Source organism: Salvelinus alpinus, chromosome 11, assembly GCF_045679555.1.
Source record: "Salvelinus alpinus chromosome 11, SLU_Salpinus.1, whole genome shotgun sequence".
Taxonomy (NCBI): Eukaryota; Metazoa; Chordata; class Actinopteri; order Salmoniformes; family Salmonidae; genus Salvelinus; species Salvelinus alpinus.
Genome location: NC_092096.1, coordinates 8,913,219 through 8,931,188, shown reverse-complemented (window position 1 = coordinate 8,931,188; position 17,970 = coordinate 8,913,219). Strand labels below are relative to the sequence as shown.

The 17,970-nt window shown below is 51.8% G+C and overlaps 1 protein-coding gene across 1 annotated transcript in view; it reads right to left on the bottom strand.

Moving 5' to 3' along the window:
• The window catches only part of cpm (carboxypeptidase M), a 136,583-nt gene that overhangs the window by 100,248 nt on the left and 18,365 nt on the right, over window positions 1-17,970 (bottom strand). The window contains exon 3 of the mRNA XM_071331677.1: window positions 14,323-14,420. Within this exon, the coding sequence (XP_071187778.1) occupies window positions 14,323-14,420 (98 nt within the window). The remainder of the gene's footprint in view (window positions 1-14,322; window positions 14,421-17,970) is intronic.

Below are 17,970 nucleotides of genomic sequence, written 5' to 3'. Positions count from 1 at the left end.
CACTAGCTGTCTTGGGGCATCTCAGTCTACTACCACCACCACTAGCTGTCTTGGGGCCTCTCAGTCTACCACCACCACCAATTGCTGTCTTGGGGCCTCTCAGTCTACTACCACCACTAGCTGTCTTGGGGCCTCTCAGTCTACTACCACCACCACCACTAGCTGTCTTGGGGCCTCTCAGTCTACTACCACCACCACTAGCTGTCTTGGGGCATCTCAGTCTACTACTACCACTAGCTGTCTTGGGGCCTCTCAGTCTACCACCACCACCAATTGCTGTCTTGGGGCCTCTCAGTCTACTACCACCACCACTAGCTGTCTTGGGGCCTCTCAGTCTACTACCACCACTAGCTGTCTTGGGGCATCTCAGTCTACCACCACCACCACTAGCTGTCTTGGGGCCTCTCAGTCTACTACTACCACCACTAGCTGTCTTGGGGCATCTCAGTCTACTACCACCACTAGCTGTCTTGGGGCCTCTCAGTCTACTACCACCACCACTAGCTGTCTTGGGGCCTCTCAGTCTACTACCACCACCACTAGCTGTCTTGGGGCCTCTCAGTCTACTACCACCACTAGCTGTCTTGGGGCATCTCAGTCTACCACCACCACCACTAGCTGTCTTGGGGCCTCTCAGTCTACTACTACCACCACTAGCTGTCTTGGGGCCTCTCAGTCTACTACCACCACCACCACTAGCTGTCTTGGGGCCTCTCAGTCTACTACCACCACCACTAGCTGTCTTGGGGCCTCTCAGTCTACTACTACCACCACTAGCTGTCTTGGGGCCTCTCAGTCTACTACCACCACCACCACTAGCTGTCTTGGGGCCTCTCAGTCTACTACCACCACCACCACTAGCTGTCTTGGGGCATCTCAGTCTACTACCACCACCACTAGCTGTCTTGGGGCCTCTCAGTCTACCACCACCACTAGCTGTCTTGGGGCCTCTCAGTCTACCACCACCACTAGCTGTCTTGGGGCCTCTCAGTCTACCACCACCACCACTAGCTGTCTTGGGGCCTCTCAGTCTACTACCACCACCACCACTAGCTGTCTTGGGGCCTCTCAGTCTACCACCACCACCACTAGCTGTGTTGGGGCCTCTCAGTCTACTACCACCACCACTAGCTGTCTTGGGGCCTCTCAGTCTACCACCACCACCACTAGCTGTCTTGGGGCCTCTCAGTCTACTACCACCACTAGCTGTCTTGGGGCCTCAGTCTACCACCACCACCACCACTAGCTGTCTTGGGGCATCTCAGTCTACTACCACCACCACCACTAGCTGTCTTGGGGCCTCTCAGTCTACCACCACCACCACTAGCTGTGTTGGGGCCTCTCAGTCTACTACCACCACCACTAGCTGTCTTGGGGCCTCTCAGTCTACCACCACCACCACTAGCTGTCTTGGGGCCTCTCAGTCTACTACCACCACTAGCTGTCTTGGGGCCTCAGTCTACCACCACCACCACCACTAGCTGTCTTGGGGCATCTCAGTCTACTACCACCACCACCACTAGCTGTCTTGGGGCATCTCAGTCTACTACCACCACTAGCTGTCTTGGGGCATCTCAGTCTACTACCACCACCACTAGCTGTCTTGGGGCCTCTCAGTCTACTACCACCACCACTAGCTGTCTTGGGGCATCTCAGTCTACTACCACCACCACCACTAGCTGTCTTGGGGCCTCTCAGTCTACTACCACCACCACTAGCTGTCTTGGGGCATCTCAGTCTACTACCACCACCACTAGCTGTCTTGGGGCATCTCAGTCTACTACCACCACCACCACTAGCTGTCTTGGGGCATCTCAGTCTACCACCACCACCACTAGCTGTCTTGGGGCATCTCAGTCTACTACCACCACCACCACCACTAGCTGTCTTGGGGCCTCTCAGTCTACCACCACCACCACTAGCTGTCTTGGGGCATCTCAGTCTACTACCACCACCACCACCACTAGCTGTCTTGGGGCCTCTCAGTCTACCACCACCACCACTAGCTGTCTTGGGGCCTCTCAGTCTACTACCACCACCACTAGCTGTCTTGGGGCATCTCAGTCTACTACCACCACCACCACCACTAGCTGTCTTGGGGCCTCTCAGTCTACCACCACCACCACCACTAGCTGTCTTGGGGCATCTCAGTCTACTACCACCACCACTAGCTGTCTTGGGGCCTCTCAGTCTACTACCACCACCACCACTAGCTGTCTTGGGGCCTCAGTCTACCACCACCACCACCACCACCACTAGCTGTCTTGGGGCCTCTCAGTCTACTACCACCACCACTAGCTGTCTTGGGGCCTCAGTCTACTACCACCACTAGCTGTCTTGGGGCATCTCAGTCTACTACCACCACCACTAGCTGTCTTGGGGCCTCTCAGTCTACTACCACCACCACTAGCTGTCTTGGGGCCTCAGTCTACTACCACCACCACTAGCTGTCTTGGGGCCTCTCAGTCTACTACTACCACCACTAGCTGTCTTGGGGCCTCAGTCTACTACCACCACCACTAGCTGTCTTGGGGCCTCTCAGTCTACCACCACCACCACTAGCTGTCTTGGGGCATCTCAGTCTACCACCACCACCACTAGCTGTCTTGGGGCATCTCAGTCTACTACCACCACCACTAGCTGTCTTGGGGCATCTCAGTCTGCTACCACCACCACCACCACTAGCTGTCTTGGGGCCTCTCAGTCTACTACCACCACCACCACTAGCTGTCTTGGGGCCTCTCAGTCTACTACCACCACCACCACTAGCTGTCTTGGGGCCTCTCAGTCTACTACCACCACCACTAGCTGTCTTGGGGCATCTCAGTCTACTACCACCACCACTAGCTGTCTTGGGGCATCTCAGTCTACTACTACCACCACTAGCTGTCTTGGGGCCTCTCAGTCTACTACCACCACCACTAGCTGTCTTGGGGCCTCTCAGTCTACCACCACCACCACTAGCTGTCTTGGGGCCTCAGTCTACTACCACCACCACTAGCTGTCTTGGGGCCTCTCAGTCTACTACTACCACCACTAGCTGTCTTGGGGCTCTCAGTCTGCTACCACCACCACCACTAGCTGTCTTGGGGCATCTCAGTCTACTACCACCACCACCACCACTAGCTGTCTTGGGGCATCTCAGTCTACTACCACCACCACTAGCTGTCTTGGGGCCTCTCAGTCTACCACCACCACCACTAGCTGTCTTGGGGCCTCTCAGTCTACTACCACCACCACTAGCTGTCTTGGGGCCTCTCAGTCTACCACCACCACCACTAGCTGTCTTGGGGCCTCTCAGTCTACTACCACCACCACTAGCTGTCTTGGGGCCTCTCAGTCTACCACCACCACCACTAGCTGTCTTGGGGCATCTCAGTCTACTACCACCACCACCACTAGCTGTCTTGGGGCCTCTCAGTCTACTACCACCACCACTAGCTGTCTTGGGGCCTCTCAGTCTACTACCACCACTAGCTGTCTTGGGGCATCTCAGTCTATTACCACCACCACTAGCTGTCTTGGGGCATCTCAGTCTACTACCACCACCACTAGCTGTCTTGGGGCATCTCAGTCTACCACCACCACTAGCTGTCTTGGGGCCTCTCAGTCTACTACCACCACCACTAGCTGTCTTGGGGCATCTCAGTCTACTACCACCACCACCACTAGCTGTCTTGGGGCATCTCAGTCTACTACCACCACCACTAGCTGTCTTGGGGCCTCTCAGTCTACTACCACCACCACTAGCTGTCTTGGGGCATCTCAGTCTACTACCACCACCACCACTAGCTGTCTTGGGGCATCTCAGTCTACTACCACCACCACTAGCTGTCTTGGGGCCTCTCAGTCTACCACCACCACCACTAGCTGTCTTGGGGCATCTCAGTCTACTACCACCACCACCACTAGCTGTCTTGGGGCATCTCAGTCTACTACCACCACCACTAGCTGTCTTGGGGCCTCTCAGTCTACCACCACCACCACTAGCTGTCTTGGGGCATCTCAGTCTACTACCACCACCACTAGCTGTCTTGGGGCATCTCAGTCTACTACCACCACCACTAGCTGTCTTGGGGCATCTCAGTCTACTACCACCACCACTAGCTGTCTTGGGGCATCTCAGTCTACTACCACCACCACCACTAGCTGTCTTGGGGCATCTCAGTCTACTACCACCACCACTAGCTGTCTTGGGGCCTCTCAGTCTACCACCACCACCACTAGCTGTCTTGGGGCATCTCAGTCTACTACCACCACCACTAGCTGTCTTGGGGCATCTCAGTCTACTACCACCACCACTAGCTGTCTTGGGGCCTCTCAGTCTACCACCACCACCACTAGCTGTCTTGGGGCATCTCAGTCTACTACCACCACCACTAGCTGTCTTGGGGCATCTCAGTCTACTACCACCACCACCACTAGCTGTCTTGGGGCATCTCAGTCTACTACCACCACCACTAGCTGTCTTGGGGCCTCTCAGTCTACCACCACCACCACTAGCTGTCTTGGGGCATCTCAGTCTACTACCACCACCACTAGCTGTCTTGGGGCATCTCAGTCTACTACCACCACCACTAGCTGTCTTGGGGCATCTCAGTCTACTACCACCACCACTAGCTGTCTTGGGGCATCTCAGTCTACTACCACCACCACCACTAGCTGTCTTGGGGCATCTCAGTCTACTACCACCACCACTAGCTGTCTTGGGGCCTCTCAGTCTACCACCACCACCACTAGCTGTCTTGGGGCATCTCAGTCTACTACCACCACCACTAGCTGTCTTGGGGCATCTATGTCTACTACCACCACCACTAGCTGTCTTGGGGCATCTCAGTCTACTACCACCACCACTAGCTGTCTTGGGGCATCTCAGTCTACTACCACCACCACTAGCTGTCTTGGGGCCTCTCAGTCTACTACTACCACCACTAGCTGTCTTGGGGCATCTCAGTCTACTACCACCACCACTAGCTGTCTTGGGGCCTCTCAGTCTACCACCACCACCACTAGCTGTCTTGGGGCATCTCAGTCTACCACCACCACCACTAGCTGTCTTGGGGCATCTCAGTCTACTACCACCACCACTAGCTGTCTTGGGGCATCTCAGTCTACTACCACCACCACTAGCTGTCTTGGGGCATCTCAGTCTACTACCACCACCACTAGCTGTCTTGGGGCATCTCAGTCTACTACCACCACCACTAGCTGTCTTGGGGCCTCTCAGTCTACTACTACCACCACTAGCTGTCTTGGGGCCTCTCAGTCTACTACTACCACCACTAGCTGTCTTGGGGCATCTCAGTCTACTACCACCACTAGCTGTCTTGGGGCCTCAGTCTACTACTACCACCACCACTACTGGCTGTCTTGGGGCCTCAGTCTACTACCACCACCACTAGCTGTCTTGGGGCCTCTCAGTCTACTACCACCACCACCACTAGCTGTCTTGGGGCATCTCAGTCTACTACCACCACCACTAGCTGTCTTGGGGCCTCTCAGTCTACCACCACCACCAATTGCTGTCTTGGGGCCTCTCAGTCTACTACCACCACTAGCTGTCTTGGGGCCTCTCAGTCTACTACCACCACCACCACTAGCTGTCTTGGGGCCTCTCAGTCTACTACCACCACCACTAGCTGTCTTGGGGCATCTCAGTCTACTACTACCACTAGCTGTCTTGGGGCCTCTCAGTCTACCACCACCACCAATTGCTGTCTTGGGGCCTCTCAGTCTACTACCACCACCACTAGCTGTCTTGGGGCCTCTCAGTCTACTACCACCACTAGCTGTCTTGGGGCATCTCAGTCTACCACCACCACCACTAGCTGTCTTGGGGCCTCTCAGTCTACTACTACCACCACTAGCTGTCTTGGGGCATCTCAGTCTACTACCACCACTAGCTGTCTTGGGGCCTCTCAGTCTACTACCACCACCACTAGCTGTCTTGGGGCCTCTCAGTCTACTACCACCACCACTAGCTGTCTTGGGGCCTCTCAGTCTACTACCACCACTAGCTGTCTTGGGGCATCTCAGTCTACCACCACCACCACTAGCTGTCTTGGGGCCTCTCAGTCTACTACTACCACCACTAGCTGTCTTGGGGCCTCTCAGTCTACTACCACCACCACCACTAGCTGTCTTGGGGCCTCTCAGTCTACTACCACCACCACTAGCTGTCTTGGGGCCTCTCAGTCTACTACTACCACCACTAGCTGTCTTGGGGCCTCTCAGTCTACTACCACCACCACCACTAGCTGTCTTGGGGCCTCTCAGTCTACTACCACCACCACCACTAGCTGTCTTGGGGCATCTCAGTCTACTACCACCACCACTAGCTGTCTTGGGGCCTCTCAGTCTACTACCACCACTAGCTGTCTTGGGGCCTCAGTCTACCACCACCACCACCACTAGCTGTCTTGGGGCATCTCAGTCTACTACCACCACCACCACTAGCTGTCTTGGGGCCTCTCAGTCTACCACCACCACCACTAGCTGTGTTGGGGCCTCTCAGTCTACTACCACCACCACTAGCTGTCTTGGGGCCTCTCAGTCTACCACCACCACCACTAGCTGTGTTGGGGCCTCTCAGTCTACTACCACCACCACTAGCTGTCTTGGGGCCTCTCAGTCTACCACCACCACTAGCTGTCTTGGGGCCTCTCAGTCTACCACCACCACCACTAGCTGTCTTGGGGCCTCTCAGTCTACTACCACCACCACCACTAGCTGTCTTGGGGCCTCTCAGTCTACCACCACCACCACTAGCTGTGTTGGGGCCTCTCAGTCTACTACCACCACCACTAGCTGTCTTGGGGCCTCTCAGTCTACCACCACCACCACTAGCTGTCTTGGGGCCTCTCAGTCTACTACCACCACTAGCTGTCTTGGGGCCTCAGTCTACCACCACCACCACCACTAGCTGTCTTGGGGCATCTCAGTCTACTACCACCACCACCACTAGCTGTCTTGGGGCCTCTCAGTCTACCACCACCACCACTAGCTGTGTTGGGGCCTCTCAGTCTACTACCACCACCACTAGCTGTCTTGGGGCCTCTCAGTCTACCACCACCACCACTAGCTGTCTTGGGGCCTCTCAGTCTACTACCACCACTAGCTGTCTTGGGGCCTCAGTCTACCACCACCACCACCACTAGCTGTCTTGGGGCATCTCAGTCTACTACCACCACCACCACTAGCTGTCTTGGGGCATCTCAGTCTACTACCACCACTAGCTGTCTTGGGGCATCTCAGTCTACTACCACCACCACTAGCTGTCTTGGGGCCTCTCAGTCTACTACCACCACCACTAGCTGTCTTGGGGCATCTCAGTCTACTACCACCACCACCACTAGCTGTCTTGGGGCCTCTCAGTCTACTACCACCACCACTAGCTGTCTTGGGGCATCTCAGTCTACTACCACCACCACTAGCTGTCTTGGGGCATCTCAGTCTACTACCACCACCACCACTAGCTGTCTTGGGGCATCTCAGTCTACCACCACCACCACTAGCTGTCTTGGGGCATCTCAGTCTACTACCACCACCACCACCACTAGCTGTCTTGGGGCCTCTCAGTCTACCACCACCACCACTAGCTGTCTTGGGGCATCTCAGTCTACTACCACCACCACCACCACTAGCTGTCTTGGGGCCTCTCAGTCTACCACCACCACCACTAGCTGTCTTGGGGCCTCTCAGTCTACTACCACCACCACTAGCTGTCTTGGGGCATCTCAGTCTACTACCACCACCACCACCACTAGCTGTCTTGGGGCCTCTCAGTCTACCACCACCACCACTAGCTGTCTTGGGGCATCTCAGTCTACTACCACCACCACTAGCTGTCTTGGGGCCTCTCAGTCTACTACCACCACCACCACTAGCTGTCTTGGGGCCTCAGTCTACCACCACCACCACCACCACCACTAGCTGTCTTGGGGCCTCTCAGTCTACCACCACCACCACTAGCTGTCTTGGGGCATCTCAGTCTACCACCACCACCACTAGCTGTCTTGGGGCCTCTCAGTCTACTACCACCACCACTAGCTGTCTTGGGGCCTCTCAGTCTACCACCACCACTAGCTGTCTTGGGGCTCTCAGTCTACTACCACCACCACTAGCTGTCTTGGGGCCTCTCAGTCTACTACCACCACCACTAGCTGTCTTGGGGCTCTCAGTCTACTACCACCACCACTAGCTGTCTTGGGGCATCTCAGTCTACTACTACCACCACTAGCTGTCTTGGGGCATCTCAGTCTACTACCACCACCACTAGCTGTCTTGGGGCATCTCAGTCTACTACTACCACCACTAGCTGTCTTGGGGCCTCTCAGTCTACTACCACCACCACCACTAGCTGTCTTGGGGCCTCTCAGTCTACTACCACCACCACTAGCTGTCTTGGGGCCTCAGTCTACCACCACCACCACTAGCTGTCTTGGGGCCTCTCAGTCTACCACCACCACTAGCTGTCTTGGGGCCTCTCAGTCTACTACCACCACCACTAGCTGTCTTGGGGCATCTCAGTCTACTACCACCACCACTAGCTGTCTTGGGGCATCTCAGTCTACCACCACCACCACTAGCTGTCTTGGGGCCTCTCAGTCTACCACCACCACTAGCTGTCTTGGGGCCTCTCAGTCTACTACCACCACCACTAGCTGTCTTGGGGCATCTCAGTCTACTACCACCACCACCACTAGCTGTCTTGGGGCATCTCAGTCTACTACCACCACCACTAGCTGTCTTGGGGCCTCTCAGTCTACCACCACCACTAGCTGTCTTGGGGCATCTCAGTCTACTACTACCACCACTAGCTGTCTTGGGGCCTCTCAGTCTACCACCACCACTAGCTGTCTTGGGGCCTCTCAGTCTACTACCACCACCACTAGCTGTCTTGGGGCATCTCAGTCTACTACCACCACCACTAGCTGTCTTGGGGCATCTCAGTCTACTACCACCACCACTAGCTGTCTTGGGGCCTCTCAGTCTACTACCACCACCACTAGCTGTCTTGGGGCATCTCAGTCTACTACCACCACCACTAGCTGTCTTGGGGCATCTCAGTCTACTACCACCACCACTAGCTGTCTTGGGGCATCTCAGTCTACTACCACCACCACTAGCTGTCTTGGGGCCTCTCAGTCTACTACCACCACCACTAGCTGTCTTGGGGCATCTCAGTCTACTACTACCACCACTAGCTGTCTTGGGGCCTCTCAGTCTACTACTACCACCACTAGCTGTCTTGGGGCATCTCAGTCTACTACCACCACCACTAGCTGTCTTGGGGCCTCAGCCTACTACTACCACCACTAGCTGTCTTGGGGCATCTCAGTCTACCACCACCACTAGCTGTCTTGGGGCCTCTCAGTCTACTACTACCACCACTAGCTGTCTTGGGGCCTCTCAGTCTACTACCACCACCACTAGCTGTCTTGGGGCCTCTCAGTCTACCACCACCACTAGCTGTCTTGGGGCCTCTCAGTCTACCACCACCACCACTAGCTGTCTTGGGGCATCTCAGTCTACTACCACCACCACTAGCTGTCTTGGGGCCTCAGTCTACTACTACCACCACTAGCTGTCTTGGGGCCTCTCAGTCTACTACCACCACCACTAGCTGTCTTGGGGCCTCAGTCTACTACTACCACCACTAGCTGTCTTGGGGCATCTCAGTCTACTACCACCACTAGCTGTCTTGGGGCCTCAGTCTACTACCACCACCACTACTAGCTGTCTTGGGGCCTCAGTCTACTACCACCACCACTAGCTGTCTTGGGGCCTCTCAGTCTACTACCACCACTAGCTGTCTTGGGGCCTCTCAGTCTACCACCACCACCACTAGCTGTCTTGGGGCCTCTCAGTCTACCACCACCACCACTAGCTGTCTTGGGGCCTCTCAGTCTACCACCACCACCACTAGCTGTCTTGGGGCCTCTCAGTCTACCACCACCACCACTAGCTGTCTTGGGGCCTCTCAGTCTACTACTACCACCACTAGCTGTCTTGGGGCTCTCAGTCTACCACCACCACCACTAGCTGTCTTGGGGCCTCTCAGTCTACTACCACCACCACTAGCTGTCTTGGGGCCTCTCAGTCTACTACTACCACCACTAGCTGTCTTGGGGCCTCTCAGTCTACTACCACCACCACTAGCTGTCTTGGGGCCTCTCAGTCTACTACCACCACCACTAGCTGTCTTGGGGCCTCTCAGTCTACTACCACCACTAGCTGTCTTGGGGCCTCTCAGTCTACTACCACCACCACTAGCTGTCTTGGGGCCTCTCAGTCTACTACCACCACCACCACCACTAGCTGTCTTGGGGCCTCTCAGTCTACTACCACCACCACCACTAGCTGTCTTGGGGCCTCTCAGTCTACTACCACCACTAGCTGTCTTGGGGCCTCTCAGTCTACTACTACCACCACTAGCTGTCTTGGGGCTCTCAGTCTACCACCACCACCACTAGCTGTCTTGGGGCCTCAGTCTACTACCACCACCACTAGCTGTCTTGGGGCCTCTCAGTCTACTACTACCACCACCACTAGCTGTCTTGGGGCCTCAGTCTACTACCACCACCACTAGCTGTCTTGGGGCATCTCAGTCTACCACTACCACCACCACTAGCTGTCTTGGGGCCTCTCAGTCTACTACTACCACCACTAGCTGTCTTGGGGCATCTCAGTCTACCACCACCACCACTAGCTGTCTTGGGGCCTCTCAGTCTACCACCACCACCACTAGCTGTCTTGGGGCCTCTCAGTCTACCACCACCACCACCACTAGCTGTCTTGGGGCCTCTCAGTCTACTACCACCACCACTAGCTGTCTTGGGGCCTCTCAGTCTACTACCACCACCACTAGCTGTCTTGGGGCTCTCAGTCTGCTACCACCACCACTACTAGCTGTCTTGGGGCCTCTCAGTCTACTACCACCACCACTAGCTGTCTTGGGGCTCTCAGTCTGCTACCACCACCACCACTAGCTGTCTTGGGGCCTCTCAGTCTGCTACCACCACCACCACTAGCTGTCTTGGGGCCTCTCAGTCTGCTACCACCACCACTACTAGCTGTCTTGGGGCCTCTCAGTCTACTACCACCACCACTAGCTGTCTTGGGGCTCTCAGTCTGCTACTACCACCACCACTAGCTGTCTTGGGGCATCTCAGTCTACTACCACCACCACTAGCTGTCTTGGGGCCTCTCAGTCTGCTACCACCACCACCACTAGCTGTCTTGGGGCCTCTCAGTCTACCACCACCACCACCACTAGCTGTCTTGGGGCCTCTCAGTCTACTACCACCACCACTAGCTGTCTTGGGGCCTCTCAGTCTACTACCACCACCACCACTAGCTGTCTTGGGGCCTCTCAGTCTGCTACCACCACCACCACTAGCTGTCTTGGGGCCTCTCAGTCTGCTACCACCACCACTAGCTGTCTTGGGGCCTCAGTCTACTACCACCACCACTAGCTGTCTTGGGGCCTCAGTCTACCACTACCACCACTAGCTGTCTTGGGGCTCTCAGTCTCTGAGTCATAGTACCGTTAGCTGTCTTAGGGCCTTTAAGTCTTCTAGCAGCAGACTCCTCAGAGTCACGTCTATTTACAATAAGTCGTATTACCACTTATTGCAAGTCCACAACATCCATTTTTTCACAAGCCCACACCCTCCATTTTCTCACAAGTCCACACCCTCCATTTTCTCACAAGTCCACACCCTCCATTTTCTCACAAGTCCACACCCTCCATTTTCTCACAAGTCCATTCCGTCTCACTAAAGTAAGGGTCAACCATTTCTATCTGCAGGTGTAGTGGTGTGGTTGCAGGCTTTTGTCCCAACCAAGCAGTAACACACCTGACCTGATTTAACTAATCAGTCTTAAAGGGATACTTCGGGCATTTTAGCAATGAGGCCCTTTGTCTACTTCCCCAGAGTCAGATGGACTCGTTGATGTCCACTATTTTAAAGAAGTTAGATGTAGTTTTTCAAGCAAATGCTAACTAGTGTTACCAGTCATTGCGCTAACTAACGCTAGTTAGCAACTGCACTAGCGCTTGTTAGCAACTGCACTAGCGCTTGTTAGCAACTGCACTAGCGCTTGTTGGCAACTGCACTAGCGCTTGTTAGCAACTTCCTTCAAACTGCACGCTGAGACATAAAAATTGTATCCACAAGTTCATCTGACTCTGGGGAAAGTAGATAAAGGGCCTCAATGCCAAAATCCCGAAATATCCCTTTAAGTAAAAGACTAGGATAAGCCAATAATCTGAATCAGGTGTGTTACTGTTGGGCTGGATCAAAAACATCCACCCATATTGTCTCTTTGCGGTTGAGATCGGCCATCACTGTTCTGAAGGAAGCTTCTGACTGGGCGTTCACAGGTGGAACTCCAGGATGGTGCAACAGAGATAAAACAGTTCATTCCCTTCCATCTGACACATTTCAAGATGGTGTCTTTCAAGCTGACAAACAGGAAAACCTGTACACACCTTTTAAAACCCTTTCCTAAAATCAAATGACCAAATTACCCTCTAGACTACCGAGAATGTTTTTAATATTTTTAATAAACAATTATTATTTTTTTAAGTAAAATCTGGTGTTTCTATGTCAAGCAGTTATATTTCAATCTTCTGTGATGTATATAAAGTAAAATATTGGGATGCTAACTCAAAATGTCAGAGTTGAAATGTGACATGGTACAGGTGTCTTTTGTTAAGCCCATAAGCGTGTGTGTGAGGTGTACACTTCAGTTTCAAAGTAGATTTGTTTCAGACTACCCAGAATCACTCTGTATGACCCTTTCTTTTTACCATTTTCTACATTATAGAATAATAGTGAAGACATCAAAACTATGAAATAATACACACATAGTTGAGAGAATGCCAAGAATGTGCAAAGCTGTCATCAAGGCAAAGAGTGGCTACTTTGAAGAATCTGAAATAAATTTTGATTAAACAAATCAAAATATATATATTCTTTCCAGATTCTTCAAAGTAGCCACTCTTTGCCTTGATGACAGCTTTGCACATTCTTGGCATTCTCTCAACTATGTGTGTATTATTTCATAGTTTTGATGTCTTCACTATTATTCTACAATGAAGAAAATGAATGAGTAGGTGTGTCCAAACTTTTGACTGGTACTGTATATAAATTGACAGTAAAAACACATTTTCCTATGGGGACAATGAAGTAAATTATGAACACGTTTTAGTTTAAGAAAACATGTTACGTAGTTGTTTATCTCATTACTAATGAAGCCTGCTAGTGTTTGTTTACTACAGTAATGCTGAAGAGCAGCTCTCTCTATGTGTGTATATCTGCTGTGCGTTGGACCGGAGTCTTCTCAACCTCATTTATCTTCATCAGATTTTCGAGTCCGAGAGTAGAGTGGTGTCGCTATCTCCTGCGAAGAGGGATTTATTCAGACCCCTGGAGGAGGAATGGGACTTACAATGGAACCCCGGGGGAAACCAGACAGGAGGAGACCGAGGGAACCAGAGTGGAGGAACGGAGGGCGATAGGGAGGGGATGGGAGAAAGACTGGAGATCAAGAAGGGGGTGGGGGAGACCAGACAGGAGAAAGACCGAGGGAACCAGAGTGGAGGAACGGAGGGCGATAGGGAGGGGAGAAAGACTGGAGATCAAGAAGGGGGGGTACCAGTGTGAGTCCCTCTTCAACTTCCTCCTGCTGGGGTCACAGTCAGCTGCTCCTCCTCTGTGGCCCTCCAGGCCCCAGAGCCCTCAGCTTCTACAACTCTTTGTGGTCCCAGCCCCCGCCCTCTCTTTCCCACAGGCCACGGACTGAAGGACGGACACACACGAACACACGCGACACACACACACGGCATGTCCCTCCAGACATGACGATGAAACATCTCTATTTAAGGACCTCTCCATCCATCTCCACAGAACCCTAATCACACAGTGTGTGTGTCCGCAGCAGCCCACCCCTGCTTCCACATTTAGCAAGGCCAAAGGAAAGCGGAGGACATGCAAGGCTGAGTTGTTTTTGTTTGATATGAGAGGGAGGCCCCTCGTCTACATTCATTTGATTTCCTGTTTGGTAAAGAAAGAGGAAACCACTGACTAGTACCATCTATATCCTCTCTCCTCTTTGGGGGTGGGGGGGGCTTTAGTGAACAGCACCATCTCCTCTTCTCTTTGGGGGGGGGGGGGGCTTTAGTGAACAGGAATGAAGACGGCTTGGACAGCTGACTAGAAACACATTTAAAATGACTTAATGCTTCTACACCAAATATTTTCTCTGTGTGTGTGTGTGTGTGTGTGTGTGTCGGCGCTTCCATGATGAGCTTACCTCGTTTCCATGCATATTCCCAACATATTTGAATTCAGGAATTCCCATCTGGTGCTCCGCCGGATTCTTTCCCAGAATGAGCACCCAGAGGTCTCTCCCTGCCAACAAACAACAGCACCATTATACAGAGGAATCACCAAGATATTTACTAATCAAATTCATTCAACCTTGTGCACCAGTGTGTTCGTGTGACTGACTGACTTTTTCCCACCAGCCCCTAGAGCAGGACAGAACATTATTCAAATAGTGTTTTAGATTGCGTGGACTGGCACCTGGCAACTCAACGTCAGCTCACAGGCCCCTGTCGTCTCTGCCCCCCCTCCTCTCTTCCCTCCCCCCTCCGCCCCTCCCCTGGGTGCGTCTCAATAACCTCAAATAGCATTCAATAGAAAGAGAATGAAACTCCCTCAAGCACAGCTCAACCAATCCAATGCTTTTACATTTTGTGGGATATAGTGAAGGAGTGTACACTTCAGGAGGTAGTATAGATTATTGTCCTGTATGAGAGAGACTTCCTGTGTTCCGGTATTTGTCAGAGGGATGTCAGAGCTCTACCACACAACACGTCTGAACCTGCTCCGTGGCCAGTTTGTCAGCAGTGAGTAATCCTCAAGACTAGCTGGTTCTGGCCGCAGGATAGAAACTCTGTTCCCCTTTCATCACAACAACTAGAGTAGCAGACTACAGGATATAAACTCTGTTCCCCTTTCATCACAACAACTAGAGTAGCAGACTACAGGATAGGAACTCTGTTCCCCTTTCATCACAACAACTAGAGTAGCAGACTACAGTATAGACACTCTGTTCCCCTTTCATCACAACAACTAGAGTAGCAGACTACAGGATAGAAACTCTGTTCCCCTTTCATCACAACAACTAGAGTAGCAGACTACAGGATAGAAACTCTGTTCCCCTTTCATCACAACAACTAGAGTAGCAGACTACAGGATAGAAACTCTGTTCCCCTTTCATCACAACAACTAGAGTAGCAGACTACAGGATAGAAACTCTGTTCCCCTTTCATCACAACAACTAGAGTAGCAGACTACAGGATAGGAACTCTGTTCCCCTTTCATCACAACAACTAGAGTAGCAGACTACAGGATAGGAACTCTGTTCCCCTTTCATCACAACAACTAGAGTAGCAGACTACAGGATAGGAACTCTGTTCCCCTTTCATCACAACAACTAGAGTAGCAGACTACAGGATATAAACTCTGTTCCCCTTTCATCACAACAACTAGAGTAGCAGACTACAGGATAGAAACTGTGTTCCCCTTTCATCACAACAACTAGAGTAGCAGACTACAGGATATAAACTCTGTTCCCCTTTCATCACAACAACTAGAGTAGCAGACTACAGGATATAAACTCTGTTCCCCTTTCATCACAACAACTAGAGTAGCAGACTACAGGATAGAAACTGTGTTCCCCTTTCATCACAACAACTAGAGTAGCAGACTACAGGATATAAACTCTGTTCCCCTTTCATCACAACAACTAGAGTAGCAGACTACAGTATAGAAACTCTGTTCCCCTTTCATCACAACAACTAGAGTAGCAGACTACAGGATATAAACTCTGTTCCCCTTTCATCACAACAACTAGAGTAGCAGACTACAGGATAGGAACTCTGTTCCCCTTTCATCACAACAACTAGAGTAGCAGACTACAGGATATAAACTCTGTTCCCCTTTCATCACAACAACTAGAGTAGCAGACTACAGGATAGAAACTCTGTTCCCCTTTCATCACAACAACTAGAGTAGCAGACTACAGGATAGAAACTCTGTTCCCCTTTCATCACAACAACTAGAGTAGCAGACTACAGGATAGGAACTCTGTTCCCCTTTCATCACAACAACTAGAGTAGCAGACTACAGGATAGAAACTCTGTTCCCCTTTCATCACAACAACTAGAGTAGCAGACTACAGGATAGAAACTCTGTTCCCCTTTCATCACAACAACTAGAGTAGCAGACTACAGGATAGAAACTCTGTTCCCCTTTCATCACAACAACTAGAGTAGCAGACTACAGGATATAAACTCTGTTCCCCTTTCATCACAACAACTAGAGTAGCAGACTACAGGATAGAAACTCTGTTCCCCTTTCATCACAACAACTAGAGTAGCAGACTACAGGATAGGAACTCTGTTCCCCTTTCATCACAACAACTAGAGTAGCAGACTACAGGATAGGAACTCTGTTCCCCTTTCATCACAACAACTAGAGTAGCAGACTACAGGATAGAAACTCTGTTCCCCTTTCATCACAACAACTAGAGTAGCAGACTACAGGATAGAAACTCTGTTCCCCTTTCATCACAACAACTAGAGTAGCAGACTACAGGATAGAAACTCTGTTCCCCTTTCATCACAACAACTAGAGTAGCAGACTACAGGATAGAAACTCTGTTCCCCTTTCATCACAACAACTAGAGTAGCAGACTACAGGATAGGAACTCTGTTCCCCTTTCATCACAACAACTAGAGTAGCAGACTACAGGATATAAACTCTGTTCCCCTTTCATCACAACAACTAGAGTAGCAGACTACAGGATAGGAACTCTGTTCCCCTTTCATCATTACAACTAGTGGGTTTGTTTACCCTCAAATGGCTCTAAGACAAGTCTATATGGAACCAATTGCTCCACACAATCACACACTTGCATGCAAGCACCCCCCCCCCAACCACCCCCACCCCCACTTAAACTTCTGACCAATTATTTCTGAAATGTTGTACATAGAAGCCTGTCATCTCAGCACAGCTGTTTCCGTCCAGGGGCTTAAAGACAAAAACCCTCAGTGTCTACAGGCCATAAAGACGCACGGGAGGGGTCAAGTAGGAGGGGTGCAGTAGAGCAGGGAGGGGCAAGAGTGTAGCGGGGCAAGTAGAGCGCCAGGAGGGGCAGTCGAGGAATAATCAGAGAGGGGGTCAGCGGAGGAGCGGGACGAGGCAGGTGGTGTACTAGATTAACAGTAATTAGCTAAGAGTCTCTCACCTCGAGCGGCACCGGAAGATTAGGAGGAGGGAGGTTAAATTAACGGGCCAGCCCAAGACGGGCGACAGGCCTTGAAACACGATGACCTCACAATCTGCCAGAGATTTAGTGCAGGCAGGGAGCCAGGCAGGTAGACAGGAGGGCCTAAAGATACTGTACGCTACTTAAAGTGGAACTGACAGTGTTTAACAACATGAAATCTCATTCAAATCTGTTCCTATACATCCCTGGAAGAATGACACTTAAAAATAAAAAAAAATTGGCAAGCGAGCACTTAGATTTGGTCGTTTTCATAAATTCATGGAATGTTTGGGAATGACAGAGTAAAACATTTGTAAAAATTCTAATGCAATATAAAGCGGGAAAGCTGCCATGCGTTTGGACAATTAATAGACACTGCAGTAAATAAACCCCTGATAAAAACCACTGTCTTGTCCAGGACCAGAGTCTATGCCAGGGGTCGGGAACCTATGGCTCCCGAGCCAGGTGTGGCTCTTTTGATGATTGCATCTGGCTCGCAGATAAAACAAAATATTCTCACTTATTTTAATCCATCCATCGATTTTTCACTGCTCATGTCCTGTTCAGGGCTGCAGGAGCAATTGTCCATTATTTTAATTAAACGATACTGGCCTACGTTGGCCG